Genomic DNA, 17736 nt, shown 5'->3' with positions numbered 1-17736 from the left:
AACAGCACAATGCACATTCTTTTCAAGTGCCCGTGAAACACTCCCCAGAATAAATTGCATATTAGGACACAAATCAAGTCTCAATAAACACAAAAAGGTTAAATGATTCTATGCAACTTTTCATGAAACTTAAAGTCAACCACAAAACAAAAATCCAGGAAGACCACAAATACATGGAGATTAAAGGGCCCTCTACTAAACAATGAATTAGTCAGCCATGAAATCAAAGGAGACATTTTAAAAAATACATGGGAACAAATGAAAATGAAAACATGACAGTTCAAAACCTCTGGGATGTAGAAAAGGCAGTCCCAAGAGGGAATTATATTATACAACAGATCTACCTCAAGAAGAAATAAAAAGCTCAAATACACAAATTAACCTTACAACTAAAGGGACGAGGGGGGGAAATGTAAAGCCTGAAGCCAGCTAAAATAATAAACATGAGACAATTAAAGTATTCAGAAATGAAAAAAAAAACGTACATCAGATCAATTAAATGAGTTGTTGGTTCTCTGAAAAAACTAGCAAGTCTTTAGCCAGACTTTACCAAACAGAGAAAGCAAGAACTCCCACAAAGAAAATAAAAAAAATTACAAACGAGAAACAAGAAACACCACCACAGAAATCACACGCAATTATGAAAGAACTATTATGAAAAACTAAAGGCCAACAAATTGTACAACCTAGATAATATGGATAAATTCCTACAGACATAAACTACCCACACTTCTATAGTAAGAAAAGTTGAACAGTAAGACATAGAAAACTTGCAAGGAAACTGAATCAGCAATAAAAGATCTCCCAACAAATAAAAGTGCAGGACCAAATGGCTTCACTGGCAAATTCTAGCAAAAACTGAGTGAAGAGTACAAACCTATTCCCAAACTATGCCAAAAAACATAGAAGAAAGGAAAACTTCCAAATCCATTCTATGAAGCCAGTATTTTCCTGAAAACATAACCAGATAAAGACGCCACTGAAAAAGAGAACTATAGACCAATATCCCTTACGGACACAGATGCAAAAATCTTCATTAAAATACTAGGTAACCAAATACAACAACACATTTAAAAAAATCATTTACCACAGTCAAGGGGGATTTATTCCTGGCACTGCAAGGGTGATTCAATATTTGCAAAACAATGTGCTACATCACATCAATAAGAGAATGGATAAGAACCATATGACTGACTCCTTTCAAAAACTACAGCATTCACTAGTGATAAAAACCCTCAACAAAGTAGATTTAGAGGAGACATACCCCAACATAATAAAGACCAATATGAAAAACCCACAGCTGCTATCTATCTCAACTGGGAAAATATCACAGCTTTTCCCATAACTTCAGGAACAGGACAAGGATATCTACTCTATCCATTTTTATTCAGCATAGTACTGAAAGTTCTAGTGAGACCAATCAAATAAAAAAAAAAGAAATAAAGTTATTCCATAAGTAAGTAATAAGTAAAACTTTCACCATTTACAGATAACGTGATACACTATATGAAAAAAAAAAAAAAAAAACCCAAAATGCTCCAGACCTGATTTACAAATACAGTAACGCTGCAGGATACAAAATCAACACACAGAAATCAGTTGCTTTTCAAAACACCAATAATGAAAGCAACACAGAGGGAAATTAAGAAATAACTCCCATTACAATTACATCCAAAGTCGTAAGATACCCAGGAATAAACCGAACCAAGGGGGTGAAAGACCTGTACCCTGAAAAAACTGTAAAACACTGTTGAAAGAAACTAAAACTGACACAAAGAAATGACACATTACATGCCCACGGACCGGAAAACTAATACTGTTAAAATGTCTATACCACCACAGTAATCTATACTTAATGCAATTCTTATCAAAATACCAACAGCATTATTCACAGGGCTACACTAAACAATCCCAAAATATGTATGGAACCACATAAGACCACAAACAGTAAAAGCAGTCTTGAAAAAGAAAAGCAAAGCTGGAAGAACTGAAATTCCTGATTTACAGTCATATTACCAAGGTGTGGCAATAAAGACTGTATGGTGATGGCACAAAAACATACACTAAGATCAAGGGAACAGAAAACTCATAGATGAAGCCACAACTATAAGGTCAACTAATCTTTGACAAGGCAGGAAATACTACCCAATGGGGAAAAAATACCTGTCTCTTCAATAACTAGTGTTGTCAAAAATGAAATTAGACCACTTTCTTACACCATCCATAAAAATAAATTCAAAATGGATGAAAGGTCTGAACATGAGACTGGAAGCCATGGAAATCCAAGAAGATAACACAGACTGTAGCCTCTCTGACCTTCGCCATAGCAACTTCTAACTAAATATATCTCTGAGACAAGAGAAACAAAAGGAAAAAGAAACTATCTGGACTTCATGAAGACAAAAGGCTCTGCACAGCAAAGGGAATAATCAACAAAATGAAAAGGCAATTTATGGATTAGAAGAAGATACTTGCAAATGACATATCTGCTCAAGGGTTAATTTTCAAAATCTGTGAAGAATTTATAAAACTCAAAACCAAAATTAACAAACCAATTAAAAAATCAGAAAACATGAAAAGACATTTTCCCAAAGCAGACATATAAATGGCCAACAGACAGAAGTAAAGATGCTCAACATCACTCATCATCAGAGCAATAAAAATCAAAACCACAATGAGATACCACCTCACATCTGTCACAATGGCTAAAATCAACAATACAAGATACAGCAGGTATTGGCAAGGATGTGGAGAAAGGGAAACCCTCTCCCATTGTTGGTGGTAATACAAACTTGGGCAGCCACTACAGAGACCAAAATAGAGGTTCCCCGAAAAAATTAAAAACAGAACTACCCTATGATCCAACAATCGCAGTACTGGGTATTGACCCAAAGGAAGCAAAAGTACTGATAGAAGGGATACATGCACTCCTATCTTTGCAGCAGCACTGTCAACAGTAGTCAAGTTATACAGAGAGCCCAAATGTCCATTCACTGATGAATCAATAAAGGCACAATGGTATATAAATACAATGGTATAATACTCGCTCATGAAAAAGAATCACTCATTTCAGACATAAAGACACCTGCAGACTGAAAATGAAGGAATGGAGGAAAGTTTCTCATGGAAATGGATATCAAAAGAAAGTTGGAGCAGCAATACTTATGTCAGAAAAACTAGGTATTTTTTTAAATGTTTTCATGTTTATTTGTTTTTGAGAGAGAGAGAGAGAGAGAGAACAAGCAAGGGAGGGGCAGAGAGAGGGAGACAGAAGATCCAAAACAGGTTCTGCATGAGATCATGACCTGAGCTGAAATCAAGAGTTGAGCCACCCAGGTGCCCCTGAAAAACTAGATTTTAAACCACAGATTGTTAACAAGCAATGAAAACACAGTATCATATAGACGGGCCTATTCAACAATACGATCTAACAACTGTCAATGTTTATGCCCTAAACTGGCTCCCCCAAATATATACTCCACCTAACAGCAAACATACAGGAACTCACTGACAAAAATACAATAGTACCAAGGGACTTTAACATCCCACTTTTACAGCAATGGAAAGATCATCTATCCAGAAAATCAACAGGGAAACAATGGTTTTAAATGACACACTGAACCAGAGGAACTTAACAGATATATTCACAACATTTCATCCTAAAACAGCAGAACACACGTTCCTTTTGAGTGCATATGGAACATTCTCCAGAAAAGATTCCATACTGGGTCACAAGTCAGGTCTCAACACATACAAAAAGAATGACATCATATAATGCATATTTTCTGACCATAATGCTATGACACATGAAGCCAAACATAAGAAAATATTTGGAGAGACAACAAATACATGGAGGCTAAAGAACATCCTACTAAAGAATGAATGGATTAAATAGGCAAAGTAAGGAATAAAAAAATACATGGAAGCAAATGAAAATGAAACTAGGGCAGTTTAGAACGTTAAAAGGAGCAAAAGCAGTCCTAACAGAACAATACTGCAATGCAGGCCTATGTCAAACAGCAAAAAAAGTCTCAAATATAAAACCTAAGTTTACACCTAAAGGAGCAAGAAAAGGAACAGCAAATAAAGGTTGAAGAATGAAGGAAATAACAAAGATTAAAGCAGAAATAACTTATATGCAAATGAAAAAAAAAAAAAACAATAAAAACAGTAGAACAAACCGATCAATGAAACCAGGATCTGGTTCTTCTAAAAAACAATATTGATAAACCCCTAGCCAGACTTATCAAAAAGAAAAGAGAGGGGCGCCTGGGTGGCTCAGTCGGTTAAGTGTCCGACTTCAGCTCAGGTCACGATCTCGCGGTCCGTGAGTTCGAGCCCCGCGTCGGGCTCTGGGCTGATGGCTCGGAGCCTGGAGCCTGCTTCCGATTCTGTGTCTCCCTCTCTCTCTGCCCCTTCCCCGTTCATGCTCTGTCTCTCTCTGTCTCAAAAATAAATAAACGTTAAAAAAAAAAAAGTTAAAAAAAAAAGAAAAGAGAAAGGACACAAATAAATGAAATAATCAGTGAGAGAGGAGAGATCACAAATAACACAGAAATGAAATTATAAAAAAGAGTATTATGAAAAATTAAATTCCAACCAGTTGGACAATCTGGAAGAAATGGATACAGTCCTAGAAACATAAAAACTATCAAAACTGAAACATAAATGAAAAAAAAAAAAAAACTGAAGAGACCAATAGCCAGTGAAGAAACTGAGTAATAAAAAATCTTCCAAAACATAAAAGTCCAGAGGCACATGGCTTTGTAAGGGAATTTTACCAAACACAGAAAGAGGAGTTAGTAACTATTTTGCTCAAACTATTAAAAAAAATAGAAATGGAAGAAAACTCCTAAACTCATTGTATGAAGCCAGTGTTACCTTACTCAAAAACCAGATAAAAACTCCACTAAAAAGAGACCTATAGGCCAGTGTCCTGATGAATATAATGCAAAAAATCTCAATAAAATACTAGCAAATGGAGTATCACAATATATTTAAAAATCCATTCAACTTGATCAAGGAGGATTTATTCGTGGGCTGCAACGGTAAGCTCATTATTCACAAATCAATCAATGTGATACACCACATTAATAAAAGAAAGTAAGAGAAGTATATGAGCTTCCCAGAAATGCATAAAAAACATTTGACAAAATACAATACCCATTCATGTTAAAAACCCTCAACAAAGTAGGGATACATGGAACATGCCTCAATATAATAAAGGTCATACCAGAAAGACCCACAGCTAGTATCATCTCAATGGGGAAAAACTGAGAGCTTTTCCTCTATAATCAGGAACGAGGCATGTCCACTGTCACCATATTTATTTAACATAGTACTGGAAGCCCTAGCGTCAGCAGTCAGACAATTCACAGAAACAAAATGAATCCAAATTGGCAAGGAAGAAGTCAAACACTCACTATTTGCACATGACATGATTCCCTACGTAGGAAAACGCAAAGACTCTATCTACCAAAACAATTGTTAGAACTGATAAATGAATTCAGTAGTGTCATAGGACACAAAATCAAAGTACAGAAATCTGTTGCGTTTCTATACACGAATAACGAAGCTGCAAAAAGAGAGACAAAGGAATTGATCCCATTTATAACTGCACCACATACCTAGGAGTAAAGGTAACCAAAAACATAAAAGATCTGTACTCTGAAAACTATACAGCTCTGATATAAGAAATTGAAAAAGACACAAACGTACGGAAAGGCATACCATGCTCATGGATTAGAAGAACAAACATTGTTATAATGTGTATACTACCCAAAGCAATATACATATTTAATGCAATCCCAATCAAAATACCACCAGCATTTTTCAGAGCCTAAACAAACAATACCAAAATTTATATGTAATCACAAAGATCCCCAAAGCCAAAGAAATCCTGACAAAGAAAAGCAAAGCTGTAGGCATCACAATTCTGGCTTCAAACTGTATTGCAAAGCCTGTAGTAATCAAGACAGCATGGTGCTGGCAACAAAACAAAACAAAACAACACAACAACAACAAAAAAACCCCGACACATGTATTAATGAAACACCACAGAAAACCCAGAAATATACCCCACAAGTACATGGTCAACTGTCTTTGACACAGCAGGAAATACTATCCAATGGGGAAAAAACAATCTCTTCCACAAGTAGTGTTGTTAAAACTGGACAGCATCAAGTAAATGAGTGAGACTGGACTACTTTATTACACCATGCACAAAAATAAGTTCAAAATGGATGAAAGATCTACATGAGACATGAAACCATCAAAATCCTAGAGAAAAAAAAAACACAAGCAGCAAACCCTTTGACCTCAGCCATAGCAACTTCTTACTAGATATGTCTCCAGAAATAAAGGAAACAAAAGCAAAATAAATTATTGGACCTTCATACAGAAAAAAAACATTCTGAACAGTGAAGGGAATAATCAGCATTTCCAATGGGAAATCAGAATTTCCCATTTCCATTCTATGGAACGGGAAAAATGTTAGCAAAAATACATGCATGCTAAACAGTGAGTATTCAAAATACATAAAGAACTTATACAACCCAACACCAGAAAAACAGCTCAGTTAAAAAACAGGTAAAAGACAGGAATCTACATTTTTCCAAAGATGACATCCTTATGTCTAACATACACAGGAAAAGATGCTCAACATCACTCATCATCAGGTAAATACAAAGCAAGACCACAATGAGATACCACCTCACACCAGTCATAATAGCTAAAACTAACAACTAAAAAAAAAAAACAAAACCCAGCAGGTATCGGTGAGGATGCAGAGAAAAGGGAACCCTCTCGCACTGCTCATGGGAATGCAAACTTGTGCAGTCTATCTGGAGACTAGTGTGGAAGTTCTCAAAAACTTCAAAACTGAACTGCCTTGATCCAGCAAGTGTACTAATAGGTTTTACCCAAAGGATACAAAACTACTGATTTGAATGGATACCTGAACCCCTATATTTATAGCATCACTATCAACAATAGCCAAATTATGGAAAGCATCCAAATGTCCACTGACAGATAAATGGATAAAGATCTCTCTCTCTCTCTCTCTCTCTCTCTCTCTCTCTCTCTCTCCCCCCCCACCCCCTTCACGTGTGTGTGTGTGTGGGGGGTGGTCTGCAATCAAAATGAATGAAATTTTGCCATTTGCAGCAACATGTATGGAGCTAGAGTGGATTATGAAGTCAGAGAATGACAAATACTGTATAATTTCACTAGTGTGTGGAATTTAAGAAACACAACAGATAAACATAGAAGACGAAAAAAAAGACGGATGGCAAATCAGACTCTTCACTATAGAGAACACAATGATGGTTACCGGAAGGGGAGGTGGGTGCGAGATGGCTTAAATGGGTAATGGGGATTAAAAAGGACACTTATTTTGATGAGCCGTGGGTGTTGTATGGAAATTATGACTCACTAAATTGTACACCTGAAACTATTATTACACTGTATTTGAACTAACTGAAATTTAAATAAAAACCTGAAAAAAAATACAAAGAAAAAAACAAAGAAATTAGTACTTCTACAACTTATTTCAAATTGTTTAAATAATCCTGCTTCCAGGGTACAAAACAGTTATCACAGACAAGGTCTCCAAGGTCACGCAAAATCTTACACCTATTAACTTTTCAGTTTAGCCTTTATGACAGCTCTTGTGTGTTCTTCTCTGATTATTCTGATTCCCCAGCGTTTCAAATTGCTAAACTCTTTCTAGCACGGACTAACTTCTGCTATCATCGTCAACATTTCTGTATCTCCACATTGTATTTCAATCATGCTTCCTTAAAGAAACTGTCCTCAATTTTCTGACTAGGTTAAATTGCCTTTTTATACATCTTCATGCTTCTCTTACTTTTTACTTATGTTTGTGAGATGATCCCACCTTATCCAGAGTTTAGCCAATATCCTAAATTTATAAATACAAATCTTAAAATAACCTGCCTGTGGGAACACATAAGGATGATGACAGAGCTGCCAAATGAGTGCATACACTTTTGGATAACCACATTAAATTAGTAGTTTGTAAAATGATGTGTAGAACAAGCTCTTACCAAATGAGAGGTAAACACTGAAATGAAATCATAGTTCTCCACCCAGATTCATGAAGCACAAAAGCCCCCCCCCCTCAAAAAATATGACTGAAACAAACAATATACCTGTCAAGACACACACCTTGTTTAAGTTTGCACAGCATTGACTTTTCTGCATCAACTGAAGCACTCTTATCAAGTAAGAGACGTTTTGCTAAATCTTTTTTGTAGAAGGCTTCAGAAACATCTTTCTCTGTGACATTTAAGGAAAAACACCTTAATGCCAAAGATGGAAAATGCAAAATGGCAGAAAATTAAATGAGACACTATATTCAATACATCTGAAAACAGCAAGTGAAACAGATGGTTACGTATTATCTGAATGCACTTATATAAAGTATCTCGGAACACTTAAGTTCATATAGAGAGCAGTCAAATTTTTGGTTTCCAGAAGCTGAAGGCAAGAAGGAAATGACAAATGACTGCTTAATGTGTATGGAGTTTATACTGAAATTTTTGAGATTAAGTAATTGTGATGGCTGCACAATCATGTGAACGTACTTATTGCCACTGAATTGTTAGCTTTTTAAAGTTATCAGTTTTACCACCAGAAAACATTATTTGAATTCAATTTAGGTTGGGATTTGCACTTAGTGCTTTATACTTCCCCAATGTTACCATTTTTTAAAACTTTTAAATAGACATTTAAACCAAATTACTCACCATGAATAAACCTAAATAAAATTACCACTTTAGCTAATAATTCTTCAAGTTCTTCATCCGTAGCTTCTTTGTTACCTGTACGGAGCTTTGAATCCACATACTTTGCTAAAATGTAAAAAAATAATTTTCTAAGTAATGCTATATTTTCAAATATGTATATGAACAAAAACCATTTATTCAAGCAAATACTTTCCCCCAGAGTGAGGTGCATTAATTTTCATGAAACAAAAAATGAATAAATGAGTTAACGGACAGATGAGTGGCAGAAAAAGATAAATTACTTCCTGTAAGTTCTACACTGATATTTTTATATTTCTATAACCTCAATGATCAAATATTACAATATAGTCATTTCCTCACTACCATGCCCCTAATCTATTTTTAAAAACAAAATATTGCGAGATATTGCATGAAACTGAGATTATATTAACCCCAAAGTCTTAAGGACTTATTAAATGTTGATTGTACTCATCTAAATAATTTATTGTTCTTGAAAAATCAAATTGATAATGTGTTTCAGGTTTCTTGAACAATCAAATTGATACTGTGTTTCAAGTTTTTATGTCAGCAAAAAGATATCCCTTATAATATAAAATCATTAGGTTTCATGAGAGTAAGGAAAGCTTTCATTTATTTTAAAATGAGTCTTATCTACTGATAAGAGAAACTGATAATTTTATAGGACGCTAAAGACACATGAGCTTCCAAAGGGCTGGGTTACTATTAAACAAAGGAACAAAGTCTTGTGAACGCTAAAGTTGAGAGAAATAGTTTATTACAAACATTGGTAGTCAATCTGGCAACATTATGACCAATCAGGAGGTCAAACTGAACTCTTGTTACATAATTTAAAACAACAAAATAAAAAATAAAATACATATTGCGTAAAATTGAAAACCATACCTAGAAGCTCAGCTGGTTTGTTAGGTCTTTTATTAATAAACGTTTCAAAAGCACCTTTCATAGCAACAATAATTTTCTCATTTTTCAGAAAAGACGCTTCAATAATAAAATCTATCTTATCTTTAAAATCCAGAAGCTCTTGCACCATTGTCTTATCTTTCGTAGGGTTAATAACTATGCTGCTACCAAATTTCTGGAAAATAAAAGTAAGTCAGGTTATTGTATTTACACAGCAAGTAAAACACCTTTAATAGAAAATTTTACATCATTTACAAGGAAATCTCAGAAATGCAAATATTCAGTAAATCTCAAAAGAAAAATTCATTTCTAGATAAAGACAAGATAATCTGGAAACGAAGCCAACATAAATACATGTAAATCAAAAGTTCATCTGAGTGGAGAATTATTTAGAAACATATCAGAAATGCAAGTCTATGGTGCCTAATAAATCAAAAAGGAGGGTGAGTGTATAGAGTAACAGGGACATATAGCAGAAGAAAAGTATCTGAAAATACACAAAACAAAAACCAAAAAAAAAAAAAAAAAAAAAAAGAGGTAGAAAGGGAAGTGAAAGGGATCACCAAAAATGGATTGCATTAAAAGAATCATAAAGCTATCAAAACTTGTCAGTATCAAATTTTCCAAATTCTGGAATAAAATCAGGAACTTAAAACTAGGGAAAACACTTAATGAAGAAAGAAACTATGAAATAACACAACTTCTTGACATCTCACCTTCAACATCTAAATGTTCTTAGAGGCAGTTAAGAGAAGCAATTCAATGGATCCTCAATAGTAATAAACCCCATTATATGTGTGAAAGTCAAGAGGCAACAGGATAACCTCTTTAAAGTGCTGGGCGGAAAAACTGTCACCAAAAATTCTATATCTAGAAAAAACATTCTTTAATAGTGAAGAAAAATTAGGAAATAAGAAGATAAACAAATGCTGAGATAGTTCTTTGCTAGTAGACCTGCCCTCTAAGAAAAACTAATGGGATTTCTTAGTGTTGAAATAAAAGAACAACAGGTAATAGTTTGAAGACATATTAAAAATGAACAAAAACATTTGTAAATGTATTAGCACACATAAATATAAAGGCCAGTTTCTTCTAAGTATAGATTATAATTCCTTGTTACTATATATGATTTAGGAGACAAATGTATTAAGCAACGAACGTAAACCTATTTTCATAAACATGGATGTGTAGAGATTCAATGTGAGACAAAAGCATAAACATGAAGGAATGGAACTGTATACAGCAGAGTTTTTGCATACTACTGCACCTAAGTCATTATTATTTCAAACTATATATTTTTTTAGAGATTTTGATTATTTTTAATTTTTTTAACGTTTATTTATTTTTGAGACAGAGAGAGACAGAGCATGAACAGGGGAGGGGCAGAGAGAGAGGGAGACACAGAATCTGAAACAGGCTCCAGGCTCTGAGCTGTCAGCACAGAGCCCGATGCGGGGCTCGAACTCACGGACCGCGAGATCGTGACCTGAGCCGAAGTCGGCCGCTTAACCACGACTGAGCCACCCAGGCGCCCCAATTTCAAACTATATTTAATAAAAAAGATTCTCCTTACAATCCCCAAATCAATCAATAACAAAAGAATTTTAAAATACACAGACAATTAAATCAGAGATGAATCTAAGGAGTGCACTAGAAAAAGTCAGCAGTAAAGTCAGGCTGTAATTTTATACAGCCTTTATAAAAGCCTATAAAAAGGCATTTATAAAAGAACTTTTATATACACATAAGACACATAAAAAGCAAACATTATAATGGCAGAAGGCCTTTCTTGTCAATAATTAAGTGTACATGGAATAAACTCCCCAGTTGAAAGGTAGATACTGGCGAAACAAATTTTGAAAACCTAATCTACTACTTGGACTCCCTTTTGATCCAAAGACACAAATAATATTCAAAGAAAAAGGAAGGAACAAGTCGTAATATCACACAAGTCGTAATAAAAGAGAGCTGCAGTGGCTATACCCCTATTAGACAAACTTGCCTTTGTTACAGTAGAAAAAGAAAAATATTATATTTTAAAAAGGGTCAGTTTAGAGGTGCCTGGCTGGCTTAGTCTGTAGAATACCTGACTCTTGACCTCAGGCTTTTAGTTCAAGCCCCACAATGAGTATAGAGATTACTTTTAAAAAAGAGTCAATTTGTCAAGAAATAGAACAATTTCTAAGATAGAGCTTTAAACCTTCTGAAGCAAAAATTCACACAAACGGGGGAGGAAGTTGTACAATAGTGGGATACTTTACTGGCCCGCTTTAATAAACTGATATAACAAGTGGACAAACATAAAGAAAAAATAGACAACAAAACAACATTTAAACTAGACCTAACAGATATATTAATAATCCACAGAACATCAGAATGTACATTTTTCTTAAATTCACCCAGAACACTCTCAGGATTTTAGGCCACACAACTATCTGCAATAAAATGTAAAAGATTAAAATCACACAAAGTATATTATCTCACCACAATGGGACAAAACCAGAAATGATTTTCAGAAAGAAAAAGTGGAAAATTGCAATTATGTGCAAATTAAACACATTCTTAAACAGCCAAACAAGTCACGTAGGAAATCAGAAAACAGACACAAATGAAAATTACAACACCATATACCAAAATTTATAAAACGATGCAAGAGAGAGAAATTTACATCCATATATGCTTACATGAGAAAGACCTCAAATCAAATCGCTAGCTTTACGGTTCAAGGAACCAGAAAAAGGAGAGAAAACTAAACAAAACTAGCATGGGAAGTACAGAAGAAACAAATCAAAAGATAAAATCAAGAAAATGAAAGGAAATGAAAACTGAAATGAAAAGTCAGGATCATAAAACCGAATGCTTCACAGCAAATATAAACAAAACTGATAAATGATAATGAAATCAGCAACACTCTGGAATAGGTGGTCCTGGACCCCGGTCTCTCCACATAAAAACATGGATTAACAAGCAACAGTCTAGTCTATTCTATAGAAAATTTTGAGAAGAAAACTTGGCAACACAAGAACACACTTTTGAAAACCCTAGAACCTCCTGGGTGAGTCTGAAGTGCTCCTTTCTAGAAGCACAAAAACTGGGAAAAGCTGCATCAAACAGTAATGTCAGCAATTTCACACTGACTATACATACATACTGTCCTCCCCCAGGCCGGAATAGTACCACACTGAGAGATGTACTCTGGACCTAGTTTTTCCAGTGGTAAAAAGATAGTTTAAGGCTGACACTTAGCTTTGCCAGTATTCATGGGTGGCCCCAGGAAGAAAACTACTGTGTAGGGAACACTGACAGACCACCTATGGTAAAGGCTGGACCATGTGTAAGCTAGTCACAAAGAAGGACACAGAGCTCACAATAATCAAAGGTCAGATTATGGCAGAGGCATTGCATCCCAGACAGCACCCACACAAGCAAATGCAACTGAGTAAGGAGTACAGCTGAGGTCACCAACCAGTGATTTGGTTTGGCTTGGAGCTGGGTCTGTGACCCTTCTGGGCAGAAAACCAGGCAAGCTGCCCACTGACCCACAGACTATAACTTGAAGCCCCAGTCATCCCGGAAACTTGACCATGTGGCACAGACTTTGACTCCGCCCAATCACAAAGCTAGCCACCAACCTAAATCTAACTATCTTATCTGGGAGACTGGTCAGCCACTCTGCTGAAAAACAACACACAGTGGCTCTGGTCTAATACTCCTCTCACCTAATGCAGTGCACAATCTGAAACACCACTTCAGCCAGGTAAAAGAGCTGGTGGTCCCACTCAACCAGTGGCAAAGGTAGAGAGCCCAGCGAATGGTCTTGCCTGACAATGGATTCCCACTTGGTGGCCTCTCCTGATCATGAAGCCCAGCATACAACGCTACGTAGCCGCACAGTAAATCCAATCCTGGCAAAGGAGCACATCCTGTCTTTCGCCTAACCACAGAGGCATCTCAGCAGCCCTCGGAATAGTCAATGGATGTGCCCTGATGCAAGTCCAGCCTGTCCTCAGTGTTGGTGGTAACCCTGCCTGAGCAGACACACCAGAAGTAGCCCTAATCACCCATCGATGTTCTACGCTGGCCTGTTCAGAAACCTCATATAGATGGACTGGTAAAAATCTTCCCACCAAAGTACACTTGTTAACCTTGTATGAGCTCATCACTTTCAAATACGCAGGTCTCACACACGACAATAAAAGAACAAGGAACAAGGGGCATGTGACAACACCACAGGAAGTTTTTAATGAAGTTGAATGAAAACAGGAAAAATTACATAAATGGGAGAATCAACACAAATAGAGAAATGATTTTAAAACCAAACTAGAACACCTAGAGCTAAGGAATGCAATTACTGCTTTGAAAAATTCAGCAGAGAGTTTAAACAACACATTCAATCAAGCATAAGAAACAATCTGTGAGAGTCCTGGGAAGATGGTGGAGTAGGAGGATCCCCAGCTCACCTCACCCCAAAGACACACCAAGAAAACAGCCACATCAGTGGAACTAATCTGAAAATTACACAAAGACTGGCATAAATATTTTCCAGTTTATCACAGATGAGGCCAAAGCAGAAAACATAGGAGAACGAAGACTTTATTAGGACCAAACCTCTGGTGAGACTAACCAAAAAATGGAAGAACACCATAAGCATGGAGAAGGAAGAAGAGCAGGCACATACTAGGCACCCACAGCACAGGAGACCTGCACTAGAAGATAACTCACTATAACTTGTAGCTTTGAAAGCCACTGGATCTCAACTTTTAGCTACTATGTACATGGGCTTAACTCCAGGTATTTTTAAAAATCAGTCGTCTCAGTTACAGGAGAGCCAGAAAGTAGCAATAAATTGAGTCTGCTGTGCCTTTGTGACTCAGCTGGTTGGGCATCTGACTCTTGATTTTGGCTTAGGCCATGATCTCTGAGGTCATGAGACTGAGTCCTGTGTCAGGCTCAGCACTAACTGTGGAGCCTGCTTAAATTCTCTCTCTTCCTCTGCTTCTCACCTCACTCATGCTCTCTTTTTCTCTAAGAAAGAAAGAAACTGAGTCTCTATCTTGAAGAGCAAGTATAAACAATAACCTGGATAAGATATAGCACAGAAGCAGGACTTCTGAAAGAGCCTGAGGTATATGTGAAGGAGATTTATTTACTAACCTCAGAATACGTCCTGGGAGTGGAGCAGAAATTTTAGGATGCTATGCCAGGAACGTAAGTGTTAACAGATGCCATTTCTTTCCCATTCCCCGGTCGAGATACACAGACATTTATAGGAACTAGTGTGAACACTCTGCACCTATCTTTCTATCAGAAAGAGTTCCCCTGCCTCCGAGGGAAAGAGTTCCCCTGCCATCTGGTTCCCCTGCTTCCAAGTTCCACTGTAGATCCACTCCATCCAACCTTCCTCACGTAGCAGGCATTCCTCCAAAGCAGCTCCTACACCAACACACCCTGTCTCATCCATGCAATGCAGCTAGATGAGCATCAAAGATGAGCATCAAACCATTTTGAACACCTACGGCATTGATCTGAGGATTAATGCAATAGTCTGCATAATTTGAGACAGAGGACTTAGCAGGTACATTGTATGGAGAGATTAACCAGCGGAGAGATGCCACAGAGTCTCCTATGTGGAAGGAAGGGAGAAAAGAGAAAAGGGGACAGCGTAGCATATCAGGATCATGCAAGAAAACCACCCCCACCCCCCCGCCCGAAAGTAGCTGAAGAGAAAAAAATGAGTGAAAAAACTCAGAGAGGACTGGACCAATATTCTGTTTCCCAAAACCACTGATGGAGAGAAATGAGAGGGTTTCAATACCACAGGATTCTATAAACAGTGGAGCACAGTGTCTGAGGTTTGAAGCTTAATACCTGGCAGTGCTCTGGTGAGAAAGTACCTGGCAGTGCTCTGGTGAGAACGTCCACGAGTAGACAGAGGGGTCTGATGGGTCCACGTGCCACACGGGGAAAAGTGGCACCCCTGCTTGGAGGACATTTGGTAGAAGCCATACAGCCTCCCCATAAGCAAAAGTCCCAGCAGACCCTGGAGAGCAGCCACATTTGCTGGTATTGGAACAAAGATACCAGAGTGCGGTGAAAACGGGCACCAGCTGTATGTTGTGAATATGCCATTAACTCTAAATATCCACTGCTGCACAATCACATGAGTGTCTTGTCATTGAGCCAGGGTACTGGCCATTGCTCAAAGGGAACTGCCCCAGAGAATCAGTACAAACAGACCCCAGAGCCACCAGGGTCTCTGAACTGTGGGGTTTTCAACACAGCCCCATCTGAGATAGAAGTCTGGAAGGAGACACCACCTGGCAGGCAGGTATCTTGGACCCAGAGTAGAGGTGGGGAGTGGACAAAAGCACCAGACAGAGGAAGGATGCTTGACTGTGGGATGTGAGAGCGTGAAGTTTGCCTTCCAGAGACTAGGCAACTGAATAAAGCCATTTTTCTCCTCTAGAGCATGTGAAAACTCACACACAGATCAAGCCCAGTAGGCTAAGCAGTGCCATCAAGTGGAGAACAGAGCTGTTATACCAAGCCCTGCTAACTGCTCTCCATATACATCCTCAAGAAGACCAGCACAAATTCCTTCTACCTTCTTATTAGACTACGGACTATAGTGTTCTGCACCAGGGAAACTAGATGTAACTTCATTCAGGTTTCTTGCTGTTTGCTGTTTCATTTATTTGTTGATTTTCTTTCCTTCTGTTTTTGTTTGTGTTATTTTTCTATTTCTATATCAGAAACAAGTTATTTTTTATTTTTAAAATTTTTATTCTACTCTATTATTTAATTTTTTTTTTAGTTTTTAATTTTTTAACTTTTTCCCTTTCTTTTTTTACTCTATCCTATTAAGCTTTCCTCAACAAGAAGACCAAAACACACCTAGGATCTAGATTCCTTTATTTATTTCGTGTTTAAATTTTTAATTTAAATTTTTTATTTTATTAAATTTTTTCTTCCTCTAAAATGACAAGACGCAGGAATTCACCCCCAAAAAAGAACAGGAAAAAAATGGTGGCAGGGATTTAATCAATACACGTATAAGTAAAATGTCTGAACTAGATTTTAAAATCATGATAATATGAATACGAGCTGAGTCGAAAAAAAAAACAAAAACAAACGCATAGAACACAGGACAATCCCTTAATGCAGAAATAAAAGAACTAAAACCTAGGCAGCCCAAAACTAAAAATTCGCTAACCAAGATGCAATCTCAAATGAATGCCGTGACAGCCGAGAATGGATGAAGCAAAACAGCATACAGAAGATAAAATTATGGAAAATAATTAAGCAGGGAAAAAAGGTAAACAAAACCAAAAGATCACTACAAAGACTTGGAGAAACCAATAACTTATTAAGAAAGGAATGACATCTGAATCATAGGAGTCCCAGAAGATGAAGAGACAGGAAAATGGGCAGAAGGTTTATAGGAGCAAATTGTATCTGAACACTTCCCTAATCTGGAGGACAGACATAAAAATCCAAGAAGCACCAAGAACTCCCATTACATTCAAGGAAAACTGACCATTACAAATGCATATCATAGTCAAAATCACAAAATATAAGACAACAATTTGAAAGCAGCAAGGGGAAAAGTGTTTAACCTACATGGGAAGACATATCAGGTTCCCAGCAGGTATGTCACAGAAACATGGAAGACGAGAAACGAGTAAAAGGATACATTAAATGTGCTGAATACCAGATATTCTTTATACAGCAAAACTGTCATTCAGAATAGGAGAGATACAGAGTTTCCCATAAAAACAAAAACTTAAATGAGTTTGTGAACCACTAAATCAGCCCTGCAAGAAATTTTAAGGGGGACTCTGAATGGAGAAAAAACAAATCAAAACAAAATAAAAAGACCAAATCAACAAAGACTACAAAGGAACAGAGATCATCACAAAAATAACACTTCTATGAGTAACACAATGACACTAAATTGATACCTTTCAATAATTATTCTAGATGTAAATGGACCAAAATGCTCCAATAAAAACACGTATGCTATCAGAATGGATAAAAAAACAAGACC

At 36.8% G+C, this 17736-nt stretch overlaps 1 protein-coding gene across 1 annotated transcript in view; it reads right to left on the bottom strand.

Moving 5' to 3' along the window:
- Positions 1-17736, bottom strand: part of LOC145715072 (cullin-4B-like) — a 137637-nt gene that overhangs the window by 78441 nt on the left and 41460 nt on the right. The window contains 3 exon segments of the mRNA XM_081794656.1: positions 8188-8298; positions 8769-8873; positions 9672-9864. Of these exon segments, the coding sequence (XP_081650782.1) occupies positions 8188-8298; positions 8769-8873; positions 9672-9864 (409 nt within the window).

The sequence above is a fragment of the Panthera onca genome, chromosome Y (genome assembly GCF_046562875.1).
Source record: "Panthera onca isolate mPanOnc1 chromosome Y, mPanOnc1 haplotype 2, whole genome shotgun sequence".
NCBI classification, from domain to species: domain Eukaryota; kingdom Metazoa; phylum Chordata; class Mammalia; order Carnivora; family Felidae; genus Panthera; species Panthera onca.
The sequence above is the reverse complement of the archived record's forward strand: the minus strand, read 5'-3'. Positions and strand labels throughout refer to the sequence as shown.